We start from the raw sequence: 24,109 nt of genomic DNA on the forward strand, positions 1-24,109 counted from the left end.
CCCTCAGTATTCTCCGTCACAGCCCTTTTGTTTGTTCTATTCAGTCACTGTCTATAATTCTGTCTGTAATTACAGAAGTCTGTACACTTGCTGTTATGTCACCACTGAGAACCCAATGTCTGAGCATACATTAGGCACATCATTGGTGGCATTGAGTGAGTATAGGCAGTGACACAGATACACAAGAAAGGGCCAGAACCAGTTAACCCTCTAGAAGGTAGGAGAGGAAACACTTTGCCATAGTTCAAAACTCAGAGCTGAGCCCTGGCCAGATGGCAGGATGCCTTGACCCCACCCGCCTTCCACTGCCCATTCTTCCTGACATTGCCCAGTGCAGGCTCCCCTATAACCCAAGTCCCGAGTTCCCAACACATTGTGAGGCGTTTGAAGCCAGAGAGTCTAGGTAACTTTATTGTCATTCAAAGATTTCATAGAAAAAGGGAATGTAGCATCAGGTCAGGTTGTATGAAAAATAATAAGTGCAGGCTTGTCCACGTTGCTCTATTTACATCTGGGACAGGGTCTCCCCGACATCAGGCACAGCAGCTGCACTTGTCAGACGCCCCTTTGCAGATGCAGCCCTGGGCGCACTTGGCACAGCCCACAGGGCAGCAGGAACAGCAGCCTGGAAAGAGAGGGCAGAGTGAGGGTCAGAGCACACATTACCAGGAACCACCCTTCCCAACCGCAGGCCTCGCGCAAGCTCTGTCCCCAGGCCCAGACCCTGAGTTTAGGACGGGGTGCTCTGTCCTGATGCAAATGATCTCTGACAACATGAAAAGGCTGCCTGCCCCCTTGGAACCCAGCACAGGGCAGAGAGCCTTGGAGACACAGTGACAGGGCCTCTGGGAAAGTGAAGGCTGACCCAGAACAACAAATAAAGTGAGGAAAGTCCTCTGGATCAGAGGAGGCAAACCTGTTACAGAACTGCTCCCAGGAGGGCTGGGGAAGCTCTGGGCTGCACCTACAGGAAAGGGCCGCACTAGCCAATTAGAAAAAGTACACGTGGTCACCAAGTTCACGTATAAAGAGCTTAGGATACTGGAAGGCTCAGAAGGCTGCATAAGGAGACAGAGGACCTAGGTTCTAGTCTTGCATCCATCTTTGACAATATTTGGTGACCACTCTGGGCTCAGTTTACCTTTCTAGATTGAGAGGTTGGGACTCAATCATTGCTAAGATTTATTCACCTCTGAGTCAGTCCTGAGGGAGGAATGTAGGGAAGCTGGGTCCCTGTCCTGCTCCTGCCTGCTGAGCTCTGGGCTCCCTCCTCTGACTTAGCCCTGACCCCAAGTTCCAAGAGAAGGCCCCACACTCACTTTTCTTGCAGGAGGTGCATCTGCAGTTTTTGCATGAGCAGGAGCTGGCACAGGTGCAGGAGCCGCCTGCCAGGAAGGGAAAGACCAGCAGTGAGCAGGACGTGGGATGCAGGAGCTCCAGCAGAGTCAACAATCCCTCCCTTCAGCCTCCTCTTCTGTCAGGACCCAGTTCTGGGAGCTCCTGTCCACTCAGGCAGATAGAGAAACACTATCTTCTCTCTTCCGGTCCAGGGAAAGTAGATTTCCTCCTGATTTTACTCCACGGGGAAAGTCCTAGGCTCCAGATTCTGACCAGGCAGACTGGGGCTGGGGACCAAAACCTTAAGACCTGAACCATAAAGAGGCAATGTCCCCTCCTCCCATCAAGTCCTGGCAGCTCCGAGGCCAGGACAGAGCACTGGGTCCCAGTCTAACAGTCTCTTGACATCAAAAAGGACAGCCTGGAGCCTCAGTACCCTCAAATGTAGAGGCAAAAGGAGACTGGAAATGCTCTTGGGATCCTGGCTAGGAAGAAAGCTCTGGACCAACGACAGGAGTCCACCTGAGCTCACGCTCAAAATCCTCCCTTCTCTAACCCCAGAGACATTCTGTCCCGTGCCTGAGAAGGGGGCATCCTAAGGCTCAAAGCCAGGGGTCCCTTACCAGGGGAGCAGGAGCAGTTGGGGTCCATTTGGAGCCGAGGTGAGGCAGGAGGTCCAAAGAGAGTCGCGACGATCTACTTGTCTAGCAGGAGGCGTGTTGGAGCCCGGGAGCGCGCGTGTTATGTTTATACCCGGAGAAGGCGGCCCGGGCGCAGAGGCCCCGCCCCCGCCTTGCACCCGCCCCGCCGATCCGCGCCGCCCGCAGCGCCGGGCCGGGCTGTGAGCAACAAGCGGGCCGAGAGCATGATTCCAGGAACCCGGCTGGTCTCCGTGCGCACCGCGGGGGGCCTCCCCCTTGGCGCCCGCCAGCGCGGGGGGACTTTGTGCCGGGCGGCACGCAACGACCCGGCCTCCCTGCCCGCCTCTTCCCAGTTTTCCACACCGTCCGCAGCCACCCGGAAACCAGCACGCGTGTCCTCACCGACTTCCCCACCCCCGGCCCCTGAAACTCTGCCCTAAGTTTCGCCCTTTCCCGGAGCCCGTGTTCAACCCAGCCTCGCGCTCACGTCCCAGTCTTGGCCCCCCTTCCCCCAGGATGCCTGTCCTAGTCCCCAGGATGGTCTTTAGTCAGCGCTTCTCTAACGGTCCTCCTGTAACAGCAACGCGGCGAACACAGCCTCTGCCTCCCTTCCTTCCTTTCTCCACGGCTGAATGGATGGATGGGCACATTTGACTGGGTGCTCCTTTGTCTAAACTTTTCAGAATATTCCTCAGCCTAGCTGGTCACCCTACTCCAGGACCGAGGTTCCCAAAGCATACAATGCCCCTAGGGAAGGGATCATTTTAGGAGAAAGGCAGCCCTGGCATTAAACAACAAAGCAAGACAGGTGGCTATTTCCCTTTCTGTATTCCTGACAATTTAAATACCATGGAGTCTGTGCCAAGCCTTGCTTAACCACTTATGTTCCTTAAATTCTAACAGCAACCCTAAAAGGAAATACTGCTTAGGAGCCCGTTTCCAAAAGGCAATGCTACTTAGAGTAGAAGGCAGCTGCTAACCCAGGGTCCCAGTGGTGGGGGTGATGCCCTGGACCTGATTCTGGTCACTTCCCCAAGGGAAAGAGAGAGTCAGTGACAACGTGTCCCTTTGGCCCAGAGGCATGTCTTCAGCACCTCTCTACTGCATTAGCTTAATCCTGGCAGTGACAAAAGTGGTAGAAAAGGAAAGTATATGTTTTTGTGGCTACCATCTATGTCTAGAAACTAATTCTCATATTAAGTAGTGGTAAAGAGTGCTTTTCATATAAATAAATTTACACACACATACACAATGTTAAATAAAATCCTGGTGCAGGTGAGAGCAGAAGTGGCAGGCATCCTCCTGCATCTGTTTCAGGGACATCCACTGTCTTGACCTTGGTTTTATATCCCTAGTGCCAATTCCTCTTTTATGGGAAAGAGGATAACCCTCTCTGGGCAACAGTGCAAGCTCACATGGTTGTTCAGGGATCACCGGAAACAAAGTCATACACACCAGCTCTGGCTTATTTGTCTGGAAGGAGGAAAATATCTCCTATGAAATGAGAGATAATAATAAAATAAGATCTAATGTTACAGGTTAATCACCATGTGCCAGGCTTTGTTCTAAGGTTGCTGCATGTATTAAATTCTTAAATAGCCAGATGCTGTTATTTTGCACTCTTACAGCAGAGGTGACTGAGCCATAGAGAGGTTATGTCACCTGGCTATAAGTGACACAGGTGGGACTTGCACTCATGCAGGCCGACTTCAGCTTCATGGCCTCACCCACCACCATCACCATGACATCACACAAAAGATGAGGACACGACACCTGGCAGAGTCAACCATGGAAAAGCACTGAGCAGGCAGTAAGATCCCTCTGCACAGCTCTGTGACCTCTCTGGGCTTCAGACTCCCGTCTCTCCAGCCAGGAGCACAACTGGACTGTCTCAAAGGACCCTTCCAGCTTTGAATAAGGAGAGGCAGGATTCAGCATTCAGTGACATCATAATAGCATCCTATGGCCAGGAGGTGAGTCAACTGTGGTGTAGGTTCAGATCTCTGACTATGAGCTGTGTGACCATGGGCAGGTTGCTTACCCTCTCTGGAATTGGCACAATCACTCCAGTCCCTGCATGTTCACTCTCTCACTGGCTCCTGGCAGATTGAATGACACCAAGGTGGGGAAAGTCTTCTGTGTCTGTCCAAATGATGTGGCAGCATCTGTCCCAAAGGGCTTATGCAGGTCATCCACACTTCCCTTGACACCAGAAGGCAAGGTTCCAATGTCATCTCTAATTTCCACTCAGTAATGCTTACAAATCAATGAGCCTTTCTCCAGGAGCTTCTTGGGGCTAAAAGGCTTCTCTGTGCACAAATGTCAGTGTGGATATAGTGATCATAATGGCCACTGTTCAGGAAGCCTAGATAGGACCAGACCATTATCTCACTTAATCCCCACATTGAAATATAATCCCTTTTATAGTAATGAGGAAGTGGAAACTCAGAGGTTATCAGTGACTTGCCCAGGTCAGGAAGTGGCAAGGAGGCTGTGAACATGGATGCCTGACACCAAAACCAATGCACCCAGCACAAGCTGGCTCCTGAAAGCCCCTCTTCACACAGGGCACCTGTGGGCAATCTTGGGCCTGACTTCTGAGCCACAGGCCTCCTCTTTCTCTTTGACTGAACATCAAATAGCAATTCCCTCCACAGTCAGGGGACTAACACTTTGTGTATATTACTATTCACTCAGCACACACTCCTTCCCAATAAACACCACCACGCCCTGCAAACTGCAGAGTAACATCCCCCCGCAGAGGAAGACATGAAGTCCTTCATCCTGAACCAAGTCTCAGATACACTGCCTCTTGCTGGGAAATTCCCTCCAAATCCAATGCCTTGGCTGGTTTCAAGAGCCAAAGGCTGGATTTTGAGGGAAGGGCAGATTTCAGCCTAACCTAGGGAGGAACTTCCAAAGATTCAGAGCCAAGTCACCACAGGGAGCTGTGAGGAGTGGTAGCTGTCTTGTCAGTGGCACTGGGCAAGCCAAGATCGATGTTCCCTGTGGGGATGCTGGGGACAGAGTGTATGTGATCCACACAGTGGGGCATTTGTGAGGTGTTTCCAGGACTCCTGCACGCCTTCAACGAATATATGTGCAGCATATAAAAGCCTCTAATTTAAAAAATTTGTTCTTCACATATTTATGTGATTATGTGTTTGGAAATGAAAAATGAATTTTAGATATTGTGTCCTTTAACAGTTTTTTTCTTAGCAATTCTTTTTATTCATTTAAATTTGAAACTGTCCTAGAAAAGAAAAATAGGACTCTCTATAATGTTTTAGAAGCAAGCTCTGTACAGAAATCAACCAAGTGGGGAGTTGGATTCCATCCCCTCTGGGTACTTTTGAAGGCTCATATCACTGTGGACTGAGTATGGCAGGGTCCCCTAGAGAATGAAAATGAGAAGTTGAGAAGTTTCTGTGACATCAATACTCATAATGAGAATAGAGGGGAACCTGTGTATGTACGATGCCCTATGTCCTCTGGTCAATACTTTCATTTTGAGCTGAGAACCTGAAGCTCAGAGAGGTAACCTGACCTACTTAACCCACTCAGTGTATGGGGGCTAATATTTGCTTCAGAACCCAGGTCTCTGCACTTCTAGTCTTAATTTCCCACCCGAGACCTGGTGGGCATGAAGTCATAAAGTCTCTTATTTCCAAATAAAATAAAGAAAAATAAAGCCAGAATAAAGCTAACAACTTTTATTATAATTCACATATTTCACAGAGAAAGAAATGTAGCATTAGGTCAGGTTGTATGAAAAATAATAAATGCAGACTTGTCCATGTTGCTCTGTCTACATGTGGGGCAACGTCTCCCCGACTTCAGGCACAGCAGCTGCACTTGTCAGACGCCCCTTTGCAGGTGCAGCCCTGGGCGCACTTGGCACAGCCCGCGGGGCAGCAGGAGCAGCAGCCTGGGGAAAAAAGGGCAGAGTGAGGGTCAGAGCACACATTACTGGGAACCACCCTTCCCAACAGCAGGCCAGGCACAAGCTGGCCCAGACCCAGAAGACCCTGACCTTACAATGGCAGCTCTGCCCTGAGATAATTACTCTCAGACACTAGATTAAGGCTGCCTGCCCCACTGGAGCCCAGGACAAGGCAGAGAGCCTTACAGAAACAGTGACATGGCCCTGGGGACAAGGGAAAGCCAGCCCCCAGAACCATCAAATGAAGTGGTAAACTTTTTGAGATCAGAGTCCGGGCAAACCCCTGACAGAACAGCTCCCAAGAGGGCCAGAGAATCTCTGGGCTGCCCCTACAGGAAAGGGCTGCACTAGGTCAGAGAAATCACACATGGTTACTAGTTCATGTCCACAAAGTCCTTCAGTCCCTGAGAGGATTAAGAAAAGTTAATCAGAAGACAGGAGAACTAGCTCTTGTGTCAGGTCTGAGAATGTTTGGTGGTAACCCGTTTGGGCCTCAATCTCCCTGTTCTAGGATGAGAGGTTGGGTCTCAATCATCTCTAAGGTGATTCTGAATCAGTTCCTGGTGAAGGGGATGTAGAGAAGATGGTTCCCTGCCCTGCACTACCTGCTGAGCTCTGAGCTCCCTCCTCTGACTCAGCCCACACCCCAGATTCCCAGAGAAGGCCCTGCACTCACTCTTCTTGCAGGAGGTGCATCTGCAGTCTTTGCATGTGCAGGAGCCAGCGCAGGTGCAGGAGCCACCTGTCAGGAAGGGAAAGACCAGCAGTGAGAAGGACGTGGGATGCAGGAGCTCCAGCAGAGTCAACAAGTCCTCCCTAAACCCTCCTCTCAGGACCCAGTGCTGGGAGCTCCTGTCCCATTAGGTAGATAGAGAAGCCCCACATTCTCTCTTCTGGTGTCAGGAAATATAGGTCCCCTCCTGATTTACTCCACAGGGAAGGTCCCAGGCTTCAGATCCCGCCTAGGCTGATTGGGGCTGGGGCCAGGACCTTATGACCTGAACTCACAAGGAGCAATGTCCCCTCCTCCCATCAAGTCCTACAGCTCCAAGACCTAGACAGTCCCCTGACCAGCTGGGCGAACTGGAAAAGGACAGCCTCGATCCTCAGTAACCGCAATTCAAAAATAGAAGCAAAGGGAGACTAGAAATGCTCTCGGTAGCCTGGCTAGGAAGAAAGCACTGAACCAACGACAGAAGTCTACCTAAGCTCACACTCCAAATCCTCACTTCTCTAATCCCAGCGACACTCTGTCCTTTGCCTGGGAAGGGGGCATCCAAGACTCATAGGAGTCCCTTACCAGTGGAGCAGGAGCAGTTGGGGTCCATCTGGAGGCGAGGTGAGACTGGAGGTCCAAAGGAACGGGCGATGCAGAGGCACTTGTCTGATGGGAGGCGTGTTGGAGCCCATGAGCCAGCGTGTTCTGATTATACCCAGAGGAGGCGGCCCGAGTGCAGAGGCCCCGCCCCTGCCTTGCACGCGCCCCGCGGATCAGCGCGGCCCGCAGCGCCCGGGGCCGGGCTGTGAGCAAACACGCGGGGCCGGCCGGCCGAGCGCAGGACTCCAGGAAGGCGTCGGGGCTCCGTGCGCACCGCGGGAACCGCCCCCTTGGCGACCGCCAGCGCGGTGGACCGGGGGGGGGGGGGGGGGGCGGTACTTTGTGTGCCGGGCGGCAAGCAGTGGCTCAACCTCCCTACCCTCCTCCTTCTACTTTTCCAGGTGGTTTTTCCGGAACCCAGCCCCTGTATCCAGGCTGTCTTCCCCACCCCGCTCCTTCACACCGCTATTCTCGCCCTTTCCGGGAGCCCGTGTGCAACCCCATCCTCTAGCTCAGGTCCCAGGCTTGGCGGGAGCCTGGGAGCTGTGTGCAGAGACCGCCCTCCCCGACCCCAGGATTGCATGTCCCGTCCCCAGCATAGTCTTTAGTCAGCGTTTCTCTATCGTTTCTTGTGTAACAGCCACGCAGCGAACTTAAGCCTCTGCCTCCCATCCTTCCTTCCATTCTCCAGGACTGAATGGTTAGATAAGCACATTTTACCAGGCTCCTTTGCCTAAACTTTCCAGGGGCTTTCCTCAGCCTGACGGGTCCACCCCACTTCAGGATGGAGGTTCCCAAAGTATGGATGCCCCCCAGGGAAGCGATCATTGTAGGTGATGAGCAGAACTGGCATTCAGTAACAAAGAAAAAAAAAGCGGATATTTCCCTTACAGTATTCCTGCAGTCTCTGCCAAGCCTTGCTCAATCAATTTTGCTCTTTGAATTCTAACAGCAACTCTAAAGGGAAATAGTAGTTAGAAGCCCATTTACCTGAGGCTAAACTAAATAGAGCAGGAGGCTACTAACCCAGGGTCCCAGTTCTGAAAAGTGATGTCCTGGATCTGATTTCTGTCACCTCCCAAGAGAAAAAGAGCCTCTGGCCCAGAGGTGTGGCCTCAGCACCTCTCTACTGCTTTGCACTCAATCCTGGCAGTGACAGAAGTGTTAGAAAAGGAAAATAATTATTTTTTTGTGGCTACTATCTATGTCTAGAAGTAAACTGATTCTCATATTCAGTAGTGGTAAAGAGGTTGCTTTTCATATAAATAATTTGGGGATAATACACACACAACATACATACAATATTAAGTAAGTAAAATTCTGGCGCAGGTGAGGGCAGAAAAGCCATGCATCTTCCTGCATCTGTTTGGAGGACGTGGACTGCCTTGATGGTGGCTTTATATCCCTAGTGCCAATTCCTCTTTTGTGAGGAGGAGGATAACCCTGTCTGGGCAATGGTACATGCTCACGTGACTGGTGAAGACAACACGGAACACTCAGCCATGCACATCAGCCCTGGCTTACTTGTCTGGAAGTTGAAAAATGTCTTCTCTGCTATTAAGGATATTAATAAAGTAATAACTGACATAGATTACATGCTCTGTGCCTGGCTTCATTCTAGGTACTTTATATTTATTAAATTCCTTACTCCTACAAGCCAGACAATATTATTTTGCCCTTTTACAGCAGGACAGTCTGAGCCAGAGAGGGTATGTCATGTGACTATAAGTGACCCAGGTGGGACTTGCACTCATGCAGGCTGACTGCAGCTTCATGGCCTCACCCACCACCGGGCACCATGACATCACACAAAAGATGAGGACACTGAACACCTGGCACAGAGGTAGCCATGGAAAAGCACTGAGCAGGCAGTGAGATCCCTCTGCACAGCTCTGTGACCTCTCTGGGCTTCAGATCCCCATCTCTCCAGCCAGGAGCACAATTTGACTGTCTCAAAGGACCCTCCCAGATTTGAATAAGGAAAAGCAGGATCCAGCATCCAGGGACATCATCAGCCACTTTTGGCAAGTGAGTCAGCTATAGCAGAGGTTCAGATCTCTGACAATGAGATTTGGGTGGGGTGCTTAACGTCTCTGAAACGATGCAAAAGCACCTAAGCCACTGCACATTCACTCATTTACTGGTTCCTATGCAGTTCAAATGACACGAAGGGTAGGAAAGGCTTTTGTTTCTGTCCAAATTATGTGGCAGCATCTTGTCCCAGTGGCTTATTGGAGGTCAACCACATACACCCTGGCACTTGATCACAGCAAGGTGAGATCATTTCTAGCCTCAGCCCAGAGTAATGCTTCCAATGCAATGGAGCTTTTTCCTGGAACTTTATGGAAGATAAAAATGTTCTGTCCCCACGAATGTTGGTAGATATAATCATCAAAATGACCACTGTTTATAAACCCTAGCTAGGAGCCGGACAGCATCTCATGTAATCTGCCACATTGAAATATAATCTACTTTATACAAATGAGGAAATGGAGGCTAAGAAATTATCATGAATCTGCCCAGGTCACAAGGCCAGGAATTGACAAGGTGGCTGTGAACCAGGATGCCTGACACCAAAACCCATGCACTCAGCACAGGCTGGCTCCTGAAAAACCCTTCTTTACACAAGGCATTTGCAGGCAAGTGTGCACAGAACTCCTGGGCCACGTGATGACTCTTTCTTCTTGATTGAATACCAAATAGCAATTCCCTCCAAAAATAGCCAGGGAGAGAAACCATTTTAATATATTCCAAGTCACTGAATGCCTCACTCCTTCCTAATAAAGATCACCACACCCTCCAAATAGCAGAATAGCCATCGCCCTGCACGGGCAGATACAGTAATCTGTCTGGCATCAATTCTCATGTATACTTTCTCTTGCTGGGAGGTGACTGGCCTATTCCCTCTAAATCCCTAGAACTTTTCTGGTTTCATGCAAAGCAAAACAGAGCCAGAATAAAATCAACAACGTTTATTACAATACATGTATTTCATAGAAAAAGGAATGCAGCATCAAGTCAAGTTGTATGAAAAAATTTAAAATGCAGGTTTGTCCATGCTGTTTTGTTTACATCTGGGGCCTGCTCTCCCCACCATCAGGCGCAGCAGCTGCACTTGTCAGACGCCCCTTTGCAGATGCAGCCCTGGGCGCACTTGGCACAGCCCACCGGGCAGCAGGAGCAGCAGCCTGGGGAGAGAGGGCAGAGTGAGGGTCAGAGCATGTATTACCAGGAACCACCCTTCCCAACAGCAGGCCCAGTGCAAGCTGCCCTCAGACCCACAGGACCCTGACTTTAGGATGGTATGCTCTGTCCTGACACTAGGAAAAGGCTACTCCAGGACAGGGCAGAAAGCCTTGGAGCCTCTGGGCAAGGAATTCCAGCCCCCAGAACGATCAAATAAAGTGAGAAAAGACCTCAAGATCAGAGAGGAGGTAAACCCCTGAAACAGCTGCTCCCAGGAGGGCCAGGGAATCTCTGAGCTGCCTCTACAGGAAAGCCCTACATCAGCAGTTCACAGAAGCCACATGTGGTCACCAAGTTCATGTACATAAATTTGCTCAACATATTGGTGGTGGGTTTAGATGGCTGTATCAGAGATAGGAGACCTAGGTGATAGTTTTGACTCCATCCTCAAAGCTTAATGGTGACATTTCTGGGCCTCAGTTTACCATTCTAGAATGACAGCTGGGACTCAGTCATCTTATGGCACTTTCAAGTCAGATTCTGATTCAGTGCTGAGAGATGGGATGTAAGGAAGCTGGGTCCCTGTCCTGCTCCTGCCTGCTGAGCTCTGGGCTCCCTCCTCTGACTCAGCCCAGACCCTGGATTCCCAGAGAAGGCCCCACACTCACTCTTCTTGCAGGAGGTGCATCTGCAGTCTTTGCATGTGCAGGAGGCGGCGCAGGTGCAGGAGCCACCTGCCAGGAAGGGAAACACCATCAGTGAGCAGGACATGGGATGCAGGAGCTCCAGCAGACTGTCAACAATCCCTGCTTAAACCCTCCTCCTCTGTCAGAACCCAGCACTGGGGGCTCTTGTCCCACTCAGGCAGATAGAGACGCCCCCCTCCCCTTTCTGGTGCGAGGGAAGGTAGGTCCCGTCCCGATTTTACTCCACAGGGATGGTTCCAGGCTCCAAACTCAATCTACGAGGACTGATGGGGGTGGGGAGGCCAAACCTTATGACCTGAATCACAAGATGTCCCCTCTTCCCTTCAAATCTTGGCAACTGGATGGAGCCCTGGATCCCTCTACAGTAATTTCCTCACCAGCTGGGTGACCTCAAGAAGGACAGCCTCAAATTTAAAATAGAGGCAAAGGGAGACTGGAATTGCACTCAGGAGCCTGGCTAGGAAGAAAGCACTGGACCAACGACCAGGGTCCACTTGAGCTCACACTCAAAATCCTCCCATCTCAAAAGGCAGGGACATTCTGTCCTGTGCCTGGGAAGGGAGCATCTTAAGTCTCAAAGCCAGGGGTCCCTTACCAGTGGAGCAGGAGCAGTTGGGGTCCATTTGGAGCCGAGGTGAGGCAGGAGGTCCAAAGAAAGTGCAGAAGAAGATCTATTTGTCCGGTGGGAGGCGTGTTGGAGCCCAGGAGTCAGTGTGTTCAGTTTATACCCAGAGAGCACGGCCTGGGCGCAGAGGCCCCGGTCCGGGCGCAGAAGCCCCGCCCCCCGCCTTGCACCCGCTCCGCGGATCCGCGCCGCCCGCAGCCACCGGGGCCGGGCTGAGAGCAACACGCAGGGCCGAGCTCAGGACTCCAGGAACTCGGCTGGTCTCCGTGCGCACCGCGGGGGCCTCCCCCTTGGCGCCCGCCAGCGCGGAGGGACTTTGTGTGCCGGGTGGAAAGCAGTGGCCCAGCCTCCCTGCCCACGCCTTCCCAATTTCTCCGCGATCTGCAGACACCGGGGTTCCTGGCTTTTCCGGGAAACCTGCCGGAGGCGTGTCCTCACCTTCTCCACCCCCCACCCCACCCCCGCCCCCGAAACTCTGCCCTAAGTTTCACCCTTTCCAGGAGTCCGTGTTCAACCCCAGCCTCGCCCTTAAGTGGCTGGCTTGGCGGAGCCCGGGAGTTGAGTGCAGAGACCTGTGGTGGATGTGACCTTCACCCCAATACCCCTCTCTCCTCTTCCCTCAGCATTGCCTGTCCTGTTCCCATGATAGTCTTTAGCGTTTCTCCTGCAACAGCAACGCAGCGAGCGCAGACCTCTTCCTCCCTCCCTTCTTTCCATTCTCCATGGCTGAATGGATAGATGGGCACATTTGACTGGATGCTCCTTTGCTTAAACTTTCCAGAATATTCCTCAGCCTAGCTGGTCCACTCCACTCCAGGCTGGAGGTTCCCTAATCATGAGATGCTCTTAGGGCATAAATCATTTTAAATGCTAGGCAGACCTGGCATTAAATAACAAAGCAAAACAAGAGGTTATTTCCCTTTCAGTATTCCTGACAATTACATACCATTGAGTCTGTGTCAAGCCTTGTTAATCACTTTTGCTTTTGAATTCTGAGGGCAATTCTAAAGGGAAATACTAATTAAGAGTCCCTTTCCCAAAGGCTGAACTACATCAGCACAAAAAGTTACTGACTCAGGGTCCCAGTATTGGGAAGTGGTGCCCTGGGTCTGATTCCTGTCACTTCCCAAGGGAAACAGTGAGAAAGCTTCCCTTTGGCCCATAGGTATGTCTTCAGCACCTCTCTACTGCCTTGCAGTCAATCCTGGCAAAAGTGATAAAATATATATATGTATATTTATATAAATATATATATTATATATATATAATTTTGTGGTTACCTTCCCTTCAATGTCTGAAAGAAGACGGACTCTCATTCTCAGTCACTATAAATAATCTGCTTTTTATATAAATATATTTAAGAAAATATGAATCATTAGAAAAACATTCAGTAAATCCTGGTGCAGGTGACAGCAGAAATGGCAGGATCCTTCTCTATCTGTTAGGAAGATCAGGACTCTCTTGTTTATGGCTTGATATCCCTTTGCCAATCCCTCTTCAAGTGAAGAGAGGATAACCCTTTCAGGACAACTGGTCACATGCTTACGTGGTTGATGAAGACAAGAGAGGACACACAGCCATGCACCCCAGTCCTGGTTTATTGGTCTGGAAGTTGAAAAATGTCTCCTATGCTATTCATGGTAATAATAAAGTAATATCAAATATTATAGGTTACTCGCTGTATATTATCATCTAAGTTCTTTTTATGTATTATTTATCCCTAGCCCCAAAATGACTATTCTGCTCTCTTAAAGCAGAGCAGGCTGAGCCACAGAGAGATTGTATCACCTGGCTATAAGTGACACAGGTGGGGGTTGCACTTATGCAGGCTGACTGCAGCATCGTGCCCTCACCCACCACCGGGCATCAATGCATCACATGAAAGATGAGGACACTGAACACCTGGCACAGACGCAGCCACGGAAAAGCATTGAACAGGCAGTCAGATCCCTCTGCACATCTCTGTGACCTCTCTGGGCTTCAGACTCCCATCTCTCCAGCCAAGAGCACAACTGGACTGTCTCAGAGGACCCTTTCAGCTCTGAATAAGAAAAAGCAGAATTTAGCATCCAGTTAGATCATAATCAGCATCCTGTAGCTAGGAAGTGAGATCATATAAGTTCAGATCTCTGACTATGAGCTGTGTGACCTTGTCCAGATTGCTTAACCTCTCTTGAATTGGCACAATCACTCCAGCCCCTGCATGTTCACTTTCTCCCTGAATCCTTTGTAAATCAAATGACATGACAGGTGGGAAAGGTTTCTGACTCTGTCTAAATGCTGTGGCAGCGTCTTTCCCCATGGGACTTATTAGAGGACATCCACACTCCCTCTGGCACCAGAGAAGCAAAGTTCCTATCATCTATAGCCTCATGCTGAGTATATTTTGAAACAAATGAGCTTTTCTCCAGGAGCTTCTTGGGATCTGAAAGAAATCTTATCCTCACTAATGTCCATGTGCATATAGTGACCATAGAGGAAACTGTTGAGAAAGCCCAAGCTAGGAGCCAGGCCACCATCTCATTTAACTGTCCACATTGAGATATCATGTCTTTTACACAAATGAGGAAACGGAGGCTGAGAATATGGATGACTTGCCAGGGTCTCATGGCCAGGAGGTGGCAAGGTGACTGTGAACCAGGATGCCTGACACCCAAACCCAAGCACCCGGCACAGCCTGACCTCTGAAATACCTTGTTCACACAGGGTGGCTGTGGGAAAGTGTGGTCCCAACTCCTGGGCCACGTGGCCCGTCCTTCTCTTTGATTGAACATCAAATAGCAATTTCTTCCACAAGCAGCCAGGGAGAGTAACCATTAGCATTAATAACAAAGTCACTGGGTACCGTATTCCTGCCAAATAGGCACTACCACACCCTCCAAATTGCAGAATAGTCTACACGGGCAGACATGAAGTCTTTTGGAACCAATTTTCAGGTACACCCCATCTTGCAGGGAAATGGCTGGGTGATTCCTCCCAAATCCCTAGTGACTTTGTTGGTTTCAAGCAGCCAAGGGCTGGATTTTGAGGGAGGAACTTCCCAGGATTCAGAGCCCAGTCAACATAGGGAGCTGTCAGGGGTAGCGGGTGTCCTCTCTGTGTCACTGGGCAAATCAAGACTGATGCTCCCCATGGGATGGGGGCAGTGCTACACAAGGTGTATGTGGTCCACACAGCGGAGCATTTGTGAAGTGCTTCCAGTGCTCATAAACGGCCTTGATGAACATATGTGTAGCCTTTAAGTCTTATTTTTCTTCTTGGTTCTTCATATAGAAACGAAATTATGTGTGTTGAACCTAAAAATGGGTTTTATATATTGTGTCCTCTAAAACTTTTTCTTAGTAATTCATTTTATTTACCATAGTTTAAATCTGTCGGTCTTAGAAAATAAAACCTAGTCCTTCAACAGTGTTTTAGAAGTAAGCACTGTGTAGAGGTAAAACAGCTGGGGCTTGAATTTCATCCTGTCTGAGTTCTTTCATAGGCTAACATCTTTGAGGACTGAAGTTTGGCAGATGATAAGAGAGAGTGAAAATGAGAAACTGAGAAGTTTCTCTGCCATCAACACTTACAATGAGGACAGAGGTGAACCCATGTGCCTCATTCCCTTATCTCATGTGGATGATGCTTTCATTTCTATCTGAAAACCTGAAACTCAGAGAGGTAACCTGACCTGCTCAAGGCACTTACTGTGTTAGGGACAACAAATTAGGTCCAGAACCCATGTCTCAGCACTTCCAGCCCAATCCCCCACCCCAGTCCTGGTGACCATAATGTATGTTACTTCCAAGACACACCAACGAAAACAGAGCTAAAATAAAGTCAATGAATTTTATTACAATTCACATATTTTATAGAAAAAGGAATGCAGCATCTGGTCAGAGTAGTAGGAATAAATTTTGAAATGCAAGTTTGTCCATGCTGTTTGATCTATATCTGAGGCAGGGTCTCCCCAACTTCAGGCACAGCAGCTGCACTTGTCAGACGCCCCTTTGCAGATGCAGCCCTGGGCGCACTTGGCACAGCTCGTGGGGCAGCAGGAGCAGCAGCCTGGGGAAGAAAAGGAAAATGAGAGCCAGAGCACACATTCCTGGGAATTTCCCTTTCTAACTGCAGGCCTGGCACAAGATCTGCCCCCAGGCCCAGAGGACTTAGGCGGGTGTGCTCTGTCCTGAGAAAATTGGTCTCTGACAGTGGGAAAAGGCTGCCCTGCTCTGTCTACCCCAGGACAGGGCAGAATACCTGAAGACTGTGGCAGGGCCTCCAGGGGCAATGGAAAGCCAGCATCCCACCTCACAGAACCATATAGTGAATTCCTTGAGGAAATCCACTTGAGAAAAGTGGTTAAGATTAGACAGGGAGCAAGCTGCTGCCAGAGCTGTCCCCAGGAGGGCCAGGGAAGCTCTGGGCTGCGTCCACAGGAGAGGGCTGCACCAGCAGATCAGAGAAAATGCACTTGGTCACCGAGTTCAAGAACCTAAAGTGATCAGGACACTGGAGGGTTCAGATGGCAGCATCCAGAGAAAGGAAACCTAGGTTCTATTCCTGGCTCCATCTTTGACACTATTAGGTGACAACTCTGGGCTCAGTTTACCTTTCTAGAATGAGAGGTTGGGACTTTATGACTCTTTCACCTCTGATTCTGGTTCAGGTTCTGAGCGAGGGATGTAAGGAAGCTGGGTCCCTGCCCTGCTCCTGCCTGCTGAGCTCTGGGCTCCCTCCTCTGACTCAGCCCTGACCCCAGATTCCCAGAGAAGACCCCACTCTCACTCTTCTTGCAAGAGGTGCATCTGCAGTCTTTGCATGTGCAGGAAGCGGCGCAGATGCAGGAGCCGCCTGCCAGGAAGGAAAACACCATCAGTGAGCAGGCAGGGGATGCAGGAGCTCCAGCAGATGGAAAACAATCCCTCCCTTCAGCCTCCTCTGTAAGGACCCAGCAGCGGGAGCTCCTGTCTCACTCAGGCAGATGAAGAAGCCTTCCCCTTCTCTCTTGCCAGGGAAGGTAGGTGCCTTCCCGATTTTACTCCACAGGGAATGTCCCAGGCTCCAAACCCAGATCGGGCAAACTAGGGCTGGGGGCCAGGGCCTCATGTTCTGACCAGGAAGAGTCAATGTCTCCTCCTTCCATCAGTCTTGCAGCTGTGAGGCCTAGATAGGACACTGGGTCCCAGTCTAGCAGTTTCTGACCATCTGAGTGACCTCAAAAATGACAGCCTGAAGTCTCAGTACCTTCTATTCAAAAACAGAGGCAAAGGGAAACTGGAAATTCTCTCCTGACCCTGCCTAGGAAGAAAGCATCCGGCGAACTACAGGAGTCCACTTGAGTTCAAATTAAAAATTCTGCCTTGTCTAACTCCAGGGACACTGTCTTGGTGCTGGGAAGGGGCCATCCAAGTCCCAGAGCCAGGAGTCCCTTACCAGGAGAGCAGGAGCTGTTGGGGTCCATTTGGAGCCGAGGTGAGGCTGGAGGTTTAAAGCACGTAGCAAAACAGATTCACTCGTCTGGCGGGAGGCGTGCTGGAGTCTGGGAGGCCCCGCCCCCGCCTTGCACCCTCCCGGCGGATCCGTGCCGCCAGCAGCGCCCGGGGCCGGGCTGTGCGCACCTGGCCGGGATGAGGTCACGATTCCGTGAGCAAGGCTGGAGTTGGTGGCAACCGCAGCGCCGGGGGCCGGGTTGTGAGCAATATGCCGGCCGAGCGCTAGGTTCTCCCAGCTCACCTAAAACTGTTGTACACACCCAGGGCGGTGTTTGGCGCCTGTTCGCGGGGAGGGACAGTTAGCCAGAAGGTACGCTGTGTCCTAGCCTCCCTGCCCTCCCCTTCCCAATTTTCCCAAGGATGGCCGCCGCCGGTGTCCCCAGGTGTTCCGGGAACCCGTGTCCTCGCCGTCTTCCCCAACCTCCGCCCGCCCCCGCCCCCCACCCCCCACCGCACCTCTGTCCTCAGTGTCGCCCTTTCCAGGAGCTCGTGTGCAACCTCAACACTTGCTCACTTTCCAGGCATGGCTGGAGCCTGAGTTGTATGCAGAGATCTGTGATGGATGCGACCTTCACCATCAGTCTCCCGCCCCGAACCTGTCCCCAAGATTGCCTGCCCTGGCCCCTACGATGGTTTTTAGTCACCGTTTCTCCGGTTTCTCCCTTAACAGCAACGCAGCGAACACAGGCCTCTGTCACCCTTCCTTCCTTACATTCTTCATGGCTGAACGGATGGATGGGCACATTTATCTAGGTGCTCTTTTGCCTAAACTTTCAAGGGGGTTTCCTCAACCTCTCAGATCCACCACTCCAGGATGGAGTCCCCAAAGCATGGGATACCCCCCGCCCAGGAGAGGGATCATTGTAGGTGATAGGCAGATCTGAGATTAAATAACAAAACAAGTGGTTGTTTCCCTTTACTCAGCGGTGGGAAGAGCAGAGTTGGCAGTCAGATCCCTCTGCATGGCTCTGTGGCCTCTCTGGGCTTCAGACTCCCATCTCTCCATTCGGGAGCACAACTGGACTATCTCAACCCTTCCAACTCTGAATAAGGAGAAGCAGGACTTAGCATCCAGTTAGATCATAATCAGCCATCTTTGGCAAAGAGGTAAGACAACTGAAGTATAGGTTCAGACCTCTGAATGTGATCTCGGTACCCTTGGCCAGGTCGCTTTAACTTTGTGTAATTGGCACAGTAACTCCAGCCCCTGCAAGTTCTTTGTCACTCATTCAATGTAGATCAAGTGACATGAAGGGTGGGCAAGTCTTTTGTGTTTGCCCAAGTGCTGTCACAGCATCTTATCCTAGGTGAGCTATTGCAAGTCAACCACATTCCTTCCAGCACACATTCAGTAAATTTCCAGTCAAACTTTAACCTCCAACCCAGAGTAATGCTTGCAAATCAACTAGCCTTTTCAAGAGCTTGTTGGGCTTCAACAAGATTCTGTCCCAGAAAAGTCACTGTGAACAGAAGGATGATAGTAGACACTGTTTATTGAGTCCTAGTGAGAAGCCAGGCCACTCTCACTTAATACCACATAGAGATATAATCTTTTTATAGAAAATGGAGACTTAGAGTGGTTGAGCAACTTACTCAGGTTACACAGCAGGTAAGTGCCTTATTGGTCTGTGACCCAGGACTGCCTGACACCAACGCCCACGCACCCAACACAGGCTGGCTTCTGAAAGCCTCTCTTCACACGGGACACCTGTGGGTAAGCGTCCTGAGTTTGGGCCACGTAACTCATCTTTCTCTTTGACTTTACATCAAATAGCAAATCCCTCCAAAACTTGTCAGGGGGACCTAGCCATTACCATTATTTATAAGTCACTCAATGCCTCACTCCTTCCTGATAAACACCACCACAACTTCATAACTGCAGAATCTGCCTTCACCCTGCTCAGGCAGACATGAAATCTTTCATCTGGAATCGGTTCCCAGGTACTTTCCCTCTTGTTGGGGAATGTCTGGGCATTACCTCCAAATTTCTAGTCATTTTGCTGATTTCAAGTAGTCATGGGCTGGATTTTGAAGAAAAGGTAGATTTCAGCCTGAGTAATGTGAGAACCTCCAAAAATTCAGAGCCAAGTCAGCACAGGGAACTCTCAGGGGTGGCAGCTGTCCTGTCAGTGGTGATGGGCAAGCCAAGATTGATGTCCCCTGTAGGGCTGTGGGGGCAGTGCTTCTCCAGGTGTGTGTGGTCCACACCTTGGGGCATTTGTAAAGTGTTTTCAGTATTCAGTGCACACCTTCAATGAATAAATGTGTAGTTTTAAATTTAAAAAAGTTTTCCTGTCTTACTCTGTTCCTTATATATTTATTCAAACGTGTCTGTTAAACAAAAACTGGGTTTTGTATATTGTGTCCTTTTACATTTTTCTTAGTAATTCACTTTATTTTATATTACCAGAGTTTAGGTTTGTGAAGACAGAAAATAAAAACCATGGCTAGAGAATTCACATCAATCTTTTGGCGCAGGAATTTTGAGTCTCCTAGGTAGGGATTTAGGTACTAGGGGTTTGATTCCAAATTCTTTACAGTCTATCAAGCCTGAAATCTATGAAGAACTGAAGTTGTCCAGGGAAGTCAAAGGATGGAAAATGAAGAATTGAGAAGTCACCAGCCCTTGCCATCCACCAACCCTTGACATAAGAACAGAGGGGACCCTGTGTCTGCTCCAAATCATTATAGCATCTGGTGTAACGCTCTTCCATCTCACAGAAGATGAACTTAGTGAAGAAGTGTGTCTTGCTTTAGGTACTCAGTTTATTATGCATTAGCATTCTGTTCCATTACCCAAGTCTCTGCACTTCTCATCCAGTCTCCTATACCAGCCCTACCTAGATGGCACACAAGCCATTATTCCCACACACAGGAAAGAAAGCAGTCAGAAATAGTGTCAGAAAGAGCAGTCAGAAAGAGTCAGAATAGTGTCAACAATTTTTTTATTACCATTCACATATTTCTTGGAAAAGGGATTGTAACATTCAGGTCGGGTTTGGATAAAAATGCAGGTTTGCCCACGTCCCTGGGCATTTACATCTGGAGCAGGCTCTCCCTTACATCAGGCACAGCAGCTGCACTTTTCTGATGCCCCTTTACAAACACAGCCCTTGGCACACTTGGCGCAGCCCACAGGGCAGCAGGAGCAGCAGCCTGAGGAGAGATGGGGAAAGTAGATGCCAGAGATGACTTTCCCAGGCACCTCCCTGCCCAACACCAGGCACAAGCCCTGAGACCCAGAGGACCCTTAGTGCAGAAAAACATGCTCTGTTCCAAGACAACTGGGAGGACCCTTGGGGTTTGGGTTCCACTAGGAAATGACTGCCCTGCCCCATCTAAGCCCAGGACAAGGCAGAAAGTCAGAAGCAGCAGTGACAGGTTCCAGGGGACAAAGGGAGACCAGCTCCCCAGAACCATACACTCAGAACCAGCTCTTGGTTCCCTCCCTCATCCTAGCTGCACCCCCCAGTTTCCACAAGAAGGCCCCGCACTCACTTTTCTTGCAGGAGGTGCATCTGCAGTTTTTGCATGTGCAGGAGCCAGCGCAGGTGCAGGAGCCGCCTGCCAGGAAGGGAACGACCAGCAGTGAGCAGGACGTGGGAGGCAGGAGCTCCAGCAGATGGACAACAGTCCCTCCCTAAACCCTCCTCCTCTGCCAGGACAGTTAACAATCCCTCCCCACATCCTCTTCCTGGGTACAGGGCCCAGCGCTAGGAACTCCTGTCCAGCATAGACAGAGTCTCACCCCACCTTCTCTGCCCTTTAGCTACAAAAGGCTGTGTACTGCCTTATATTTACCCCACAGGAATGGCTCCAGAGCCCATTCAGGAAGCCTGGGTCTGGTGGCCGGGAACTTATGTCTGAGCCCAGAAAAGACAAAATCCCCTCACTCCCATTCAGCACAAGCAAATCTGAGGCCTGGACAGCGGCTGACCCAGCAGCCCCCCAACCACCTGGATGATGTGGGAGAGGACAGCCTTAAACCTTAGGCTTTTTGCCTCTTAAATGGAAGCCGCTGGGAGGATGGAAAAGCTCTAATGGGGGTGCTTGATCAGGGAGAAAGTCCATGCTGGGGTTAACTACAGAAGTCCGCTTCAGCTCAAGCTCAGCGTACTCCCTTCTCCTAACCTAGGGACTCTTCTTGATTTGGGGGAAGTGGCATCCAGAATCCCAGAGCCGAGGGTCCCTTACCAGTGGAGCAGGAGCAGTTGGGGTCCATTTGGAGGCAAGGTGAGGCCGGAGGTCTAAAGCAAGCGGAGAAGAAGATTCACTTGCTGGTGGGAGGTGTGTTGGAGCCCAGGAGCCCGCGTACTATGTTTATACCCTGAGGAGGCAGCCCGGGTGCAGCGGCCCCTTCCCCACCTTGCACCCGCCCAGCCTGGCTGTGCGCACCTGGCTGGGCGGAGCGCAGGGTTCCGTGAGCAAGGCTGGGTCTGTGAGAAAGGCTGGGTCTGTGTGCAAGGCTGGGTCTGTGCGCAGTGCCTGGGACGTCCCTTTGGCCCTAGAACTCACGGAAGGACTGTGTGCAGGCGGCATTCCGTGTCCCAGCCTCCCTGCCCGCCCCTTCCAAATTTTCCCAAGGTAGGCAGTCACCTTTGTTCTGGGATCTTCCTGGAACTCTGTCCTCGCTCTGTTTGCTACCCCAGGTCCCCGTGCCTTTGTCCTCAGCTACGTCCTTTCCTAGGGCCCGTGTGCAGCCCTAGCCTGTGCTCACATCCCCGGCTTACGGGGAGCGGTGGAAAGTCCTGAGGGTGTTGTGTGCAGAGGCCCAGCGTTGAATGTGACCTTTGCCTCACAGTGCATTTCCTCTCCCTGAGCCCACAGGGGCTTTTGGCACTATTTTTCTGTTCTTGATTTCCAGGCAGACACTGTTTTCTGCTTCTGTCCTTCTTCCACTGTAAATCTGAAGGGACTTATGAGCACATTTGTCTGAATCTTTTGCATAAAACTCTCCAGGGACTCCACAGCCTAGCCAGCCCACCTCACTCCAGGAGAGCTGTTCAGAAAATGGGATGCCCCCAGGGGAGGGGTCATTTTAGGTGATATGCAGATCTAGCCTTACTTAACATATCAAGAAAAGTAATTTTTTCCCTTTCAGTATTACTGAGCATTACACAGCATTTTTGTATGTCACACCTGGTTGATCATTTTTTTGATCTTTCAAACCTCACAAGGACTCTGAAAGAGGAATATTATTATTTATGAGCCCATTTGGCTGATAGGAAAGGTAAGTCACAAGTATGTTAATCTGCCCAGGGTCTAAGCCCAGAGCTAAGACATAGTGCCACTGGATCTGAATCCAGTCAGCTTCCCAAGGGAAGGAGAAGGCCAAGGATAAAGTTTTCCTTTGGCCCAAAGTTTTCCTTTGCTATATCTTCAACATCAATGTACTGCTTGAAATCTTTTAAACGGAGGTAAGCCTCACACTTATCAAGTCTCCGGTCCTATGTCATGATTTAGTTCTCATGGACCTAGACCCCCTTTTGCTTCTACAAGACACCACACAGGTCCAGTACATTGATGATATTATGCTGACTGGAGCTAGTTGCAAGAAGCAGCCACTACTGTTGGCTTATTGGTGAGACTCTACAATGGTGGTCCGGAAGGCTATGGAATAGAGGGGTCCCTTAGGGCATCTCTTAGTACTACCCTGCCCTGTGATTAAAGTCATGGAAAATTACTCTAACAACCCAATAAAGGCAGGACTGCCAAAGGCCCATACCCTTAAAGACTTAGGTAACCCCACCAGGTAAAGAACCATGAATGACTGAGTTGCATGCAGGCAGCAAAAGGAATATGGAATAGGTAGTCGAAGGTATTTATAAATGTCAGCTATGACCACGTGACCAGGTCCAGAAACAGAAATGACAACTATAACTCTTATGAGTACTTCTTCATTATTTTGTTTTATATATATATGGCAATATTTGTGTTCTCCTCCCTCTTTTATCCCCTTATCATTTGACATAGAATGTATTGACTTTACATCATAGTATTTATTTATTTATGTATTTAAGTTACAGAATATCAAGTACCAAAGTGACCATCACCCAAGGACTTTGCATCCTCCTTTGGGGAAAGGGTCAGTACTTTTCAGTTGTAGGTAGGATAGTTGTATCGTGTTAGGTAGAAGTATGACCTTGTTATTGTCTTTTTTGGAGATTAAGTATGGTTTAAGAAGTTGTATGGGTGCCAAGTTGACAAATGGTGGTCTATAATGGTCTAACACTAACCTGATGTTGCTGTGAAGGTATTTTTTAGATGTGGTTAACATTTAAATCAGTAGATTTTGAGAAAAGCAAATTAACGCTTCATAATGTGAAAGACACTCATCCAGTCAATGAAGACCTTAGAGAAAAACTTGAAGGTCCCTTGAAGAAGGGGGAATTGTACCACCAGATTGCCTTTATTTTTATTTATTTTTTTATGGGTTATTTTTTATTTTTTAGTTGAAGAATAGTCAATATACTACACACAGCAGACTGCCTTTAGACTCCAGATTGCAACATCACCTCTGACCAGAATTTCCAGGCCACTGGCTAGCCTTACAAATTTCAGTCATGCCAGCTTCCACAATTGCATAAGCTAATTTCTTAAAATAGATCGCTATCTATCTATCTGTATACAACCTACTGGTTCTGTTTCTCTAGAGAATGCTAATACAAATATATTTTAAAACATATAAATCATCTAAAGGAAAGATGTTAAGTAAAATACTGGTGCCAGTGGTAGCAGACAGGGCAGGCATCCTTCTGTGTATGAACCGTAAGGGCATAGACTGCTGTGCTCAGGGGTATAAATCCCCCCAGTGCTGATTACAATTTTGTGAGAAGTGTGATTGATTGACTCTTTGGACTACAGGTCATGTGCT

General features: G+C 49.8%; 5 protein-coding genes across 6 annotated transcripts; all 5 read right to left on the reverse strand.

Moving 5' to 3' along the window:
* Positions 1-383: 383 nt before the first annotated feature.
* On the reverse strand, positions 384-2,118 carry LOC105102677 (metallothionein-2). Its single transcript, XM_010996090.3, has 3 exons — positions 1,962-2,118; positions 1,320-1,385; positions 384-625 (listed from the first exon to the last, which is right to left on the reverse strand). The coding sequence occupies exons 1-3, from the start codon at positions 1,987-1,989 to the stop codon at positions 534-536; spliced, it is 186 nt and encodes a 61-aa protein (XP_010994392.1). The 5' UTR covers positions 1,990-2,118; the 3' UTR covers positions 384-533.
* A 3,559-nt stretch (positions 2,119-5,677) lies between these two features.
* LOC105102678 (metallothionein-1C) lies at positions 5,678-7,447 on the reverse strand. The gene is made up of 3 exons (XM_010996091.3): positions 7,223-7,447; positions 6,599-6,664; positions 5,678-5,907 (listed from the first exon to the last, which is right to left on the reverse strand). Exons 1-3 carry the CDS (start codon positions 7,248-7,250, stop codon positions 5,816-5,818), a joined length of 186 nt encoding a protein of 61 aa, XP_010994393.1. The 5' UTR covers positions 7,251-7,447; the 3' UTR covers positions 5,678-5,815.
* Positions 7,448-10,197: 2,750 nt separating this feature from the next.
* LOC105102679 (metallothionein-1D) lies at positions 10,198-12,063 on the reverse strand. Its single transcript, XM_010996092.3, has 3 exons — positions 11,729-12,063; positions 11,095-11,160; positions 10,198-10,428 (listed from the first exon to the last, which is right to left on the reverse strand). Exons 1-3 carry the CDS (start codon positions 11,754-11,756, stop codon positions 10,337-10,339), a joined length of 186 nt encoding a protein of 61 aa, XP_010994394.1. The 5' UTR covers positions 11,757-12,063; the 3' UTR covers positions 10,198-10,336.
* Positions 12,064-15,575: 3,512 nt separating this feature from the next.
* LOC105102680 (metallothionein-1D-like) lies at positions 15,576-17,287 on the reverse strand. Its single transcript, XM_010996094.3, has 3 exons — positions 17,177-17,287; positions 16,529-16,594; positions 15,576-15,808 (listed from the first exon to the last, which is right to left on the reverse strand). The coding sequence occupies exons 1-3, from the start codon at positions 17,202-17,204 to the stop codon at positions 15,717-15,719; spliced, it is 186 nt and encodes a 61-aa protein (XP_010994396.1). The 5' UTR covers positions 17,205-17,287; the 3' UTR covers positions 15,576-15,716.
* A 2,876-nt stretch (positions 17,288-20,163) lies between these two features.
* Positions 20,164-21,987, reverse strand: LOC105102681 (metallothionein-1E). 2 transcript variants are annotated; one of them, XM_010996096.3, is made up of 4 exons: positions 21,832-21,987; positions 21,430-21,482; positions 20,734-20,799; positions 20,164-20,391 (listed from the first exon to the last, which is right to left on the reverse strand). In XM_010996096.3, exons 2-4 carry the CDS (start codon positions 21,455-21,457, stop codon positions 20,300-20,302), a joined length of 186 nt encoding a protein of 61 aa, XP_010994398.1. In that variant the 5' UTR covers positions 21,458-21,482; positions 21,832-21,987; the 3' UTR covers positions 20,164-20,299. The 2 variants fall into 2 exon arrangements, with proteins under 2 accessions (XP_010994398.1, XP_010994399.1); XM_010996097.3 differs by lacking the exon at positions 21,832-21,987 and adding an exon at positions 21,631-21,779.
* Positions 21,988-24,109: the final 2,122 nt, after the last annotated feature.

Source organism: Camelus dromedarius, chromosome 9, assembly GCF_036321535.1.
Source record: "Camelus dromedarius isolate mCamDro1 chromosome 9, mCamDro1.pat, whole genome shotgun sequence".
In the NCBI taxonomy this organism is placed as follows: Eukaryota; Metazoa; Chordata; class Mammalia; order Artiodactyla; family Camelidae; genus Camelus; species Camelus dromedarius.

Excerpts from the sequence above, each read along its gene's own strand:
- LOC105102677 (XM_010996090.3), bottom strand. The coding sequence starts at position 1,989 with ATGGACCCCAACTGCTCCTGCTCCCCTG. Across the intron at positions 1,386-1,961 it reads CAACTGCTCCTGCTCCCCTG|GCGGCTCCTGCACCTGTGCC; the intron begins GTAAGGGACCCC and ends CCTTCCTGGCAG. Across the intron at positions 626-1,319 it reads ATGCACCTCCTGCAAGAAAA|GCTGCTGTTCCTGCTGCCCT; the intron begins GTGAGTGTGGGG and ends CTCTCTTTCCAG.
- LOC105102678 (XM_010996091.3), bottom strand. The coding sequence starts at position 7,250 with ATGGACCCCAACTGCTCCTGCTCCACTG. Across the intron at positions 6,665-7,222 it reads CAACTGCTCCTGCTCCACTG|GTGGCTCCTGCACCTGCGCT; the intron begins GTAAGGGACTCC and ends CCTTCCTGACAG. Across the intron at positions 5,908-6,598 it reads ATGCACCTCCTGCAAGAAGA|GCTGCTGCTCCTGCTGCCCC; the intron begins GTGAGTGCAGGG and ends TTTTTTCCCCAG.
- LOC105102679 (XM_010996092.3), bottom strand. The coding sequence starts at position 11,756 with ATGGACCCCAACTGCTCCTGCTCCACTG. Across the intron at positions 11,161-11,728 it reads CAACTGCTCCTGCTCCACTG|GTGGCTCCTGCACCTGCGCC; the intron begins GTAAGGGACCCC and ends CCTTCCTGGCAG. Across the intron at positions 10,429-11,094 it reads ATGCACCTCCTGCAAGAAGA|GCTGCTGCTCCTGCTGCCCG; the intron begins GTGAGTGTGGGG and ends CTCTCTCCCCAG.
- LOC105102680 (XM_010996094.3), bottom strand. The coding sequence starts at position 17,204 with ATGGACCCCAACAGCTCCTGCTCTCCTG. Across the intron at positions 16,595-17,176 it reads CAACAGCTCCTGCTCTCCTG|GCGGCTCCTGCATCTGCGCC; the intron begins GTAAGGGACTCC and ends CCTTCCTGGCAG. Across the intron at positions 15,809-16,528 it reads ATGCACCTCTTGCAAGAAGA|GCTGCTGCTCCTGCTGCCCC; the intron begins GTGAGAGTGGGG and ends TTTCTTCCCCAG.
- LOC105102681 (XM_010996096.3), bottom strand. The coding sequence starts at position 21,457 with ATGGACCCCAACTGCTCCTGCTCCACTG. Across the intron at positions 20,800-21,429 it reads CAACTGCTCCTGCTCCACTG|GCGGCTCCTGCACCTGCGCT; the intron begins GTAAGGGACCCT and ends CCTTCCTGGCAG. Across the intron at positions 20,392-20,733 it reads ATGCACCTCCTGCAAGAAAA|GCTGCTGCTCCTGCTGCCCT; the intron begins GTGAGTGCGGGG and ends ATCTCTCCTCAG.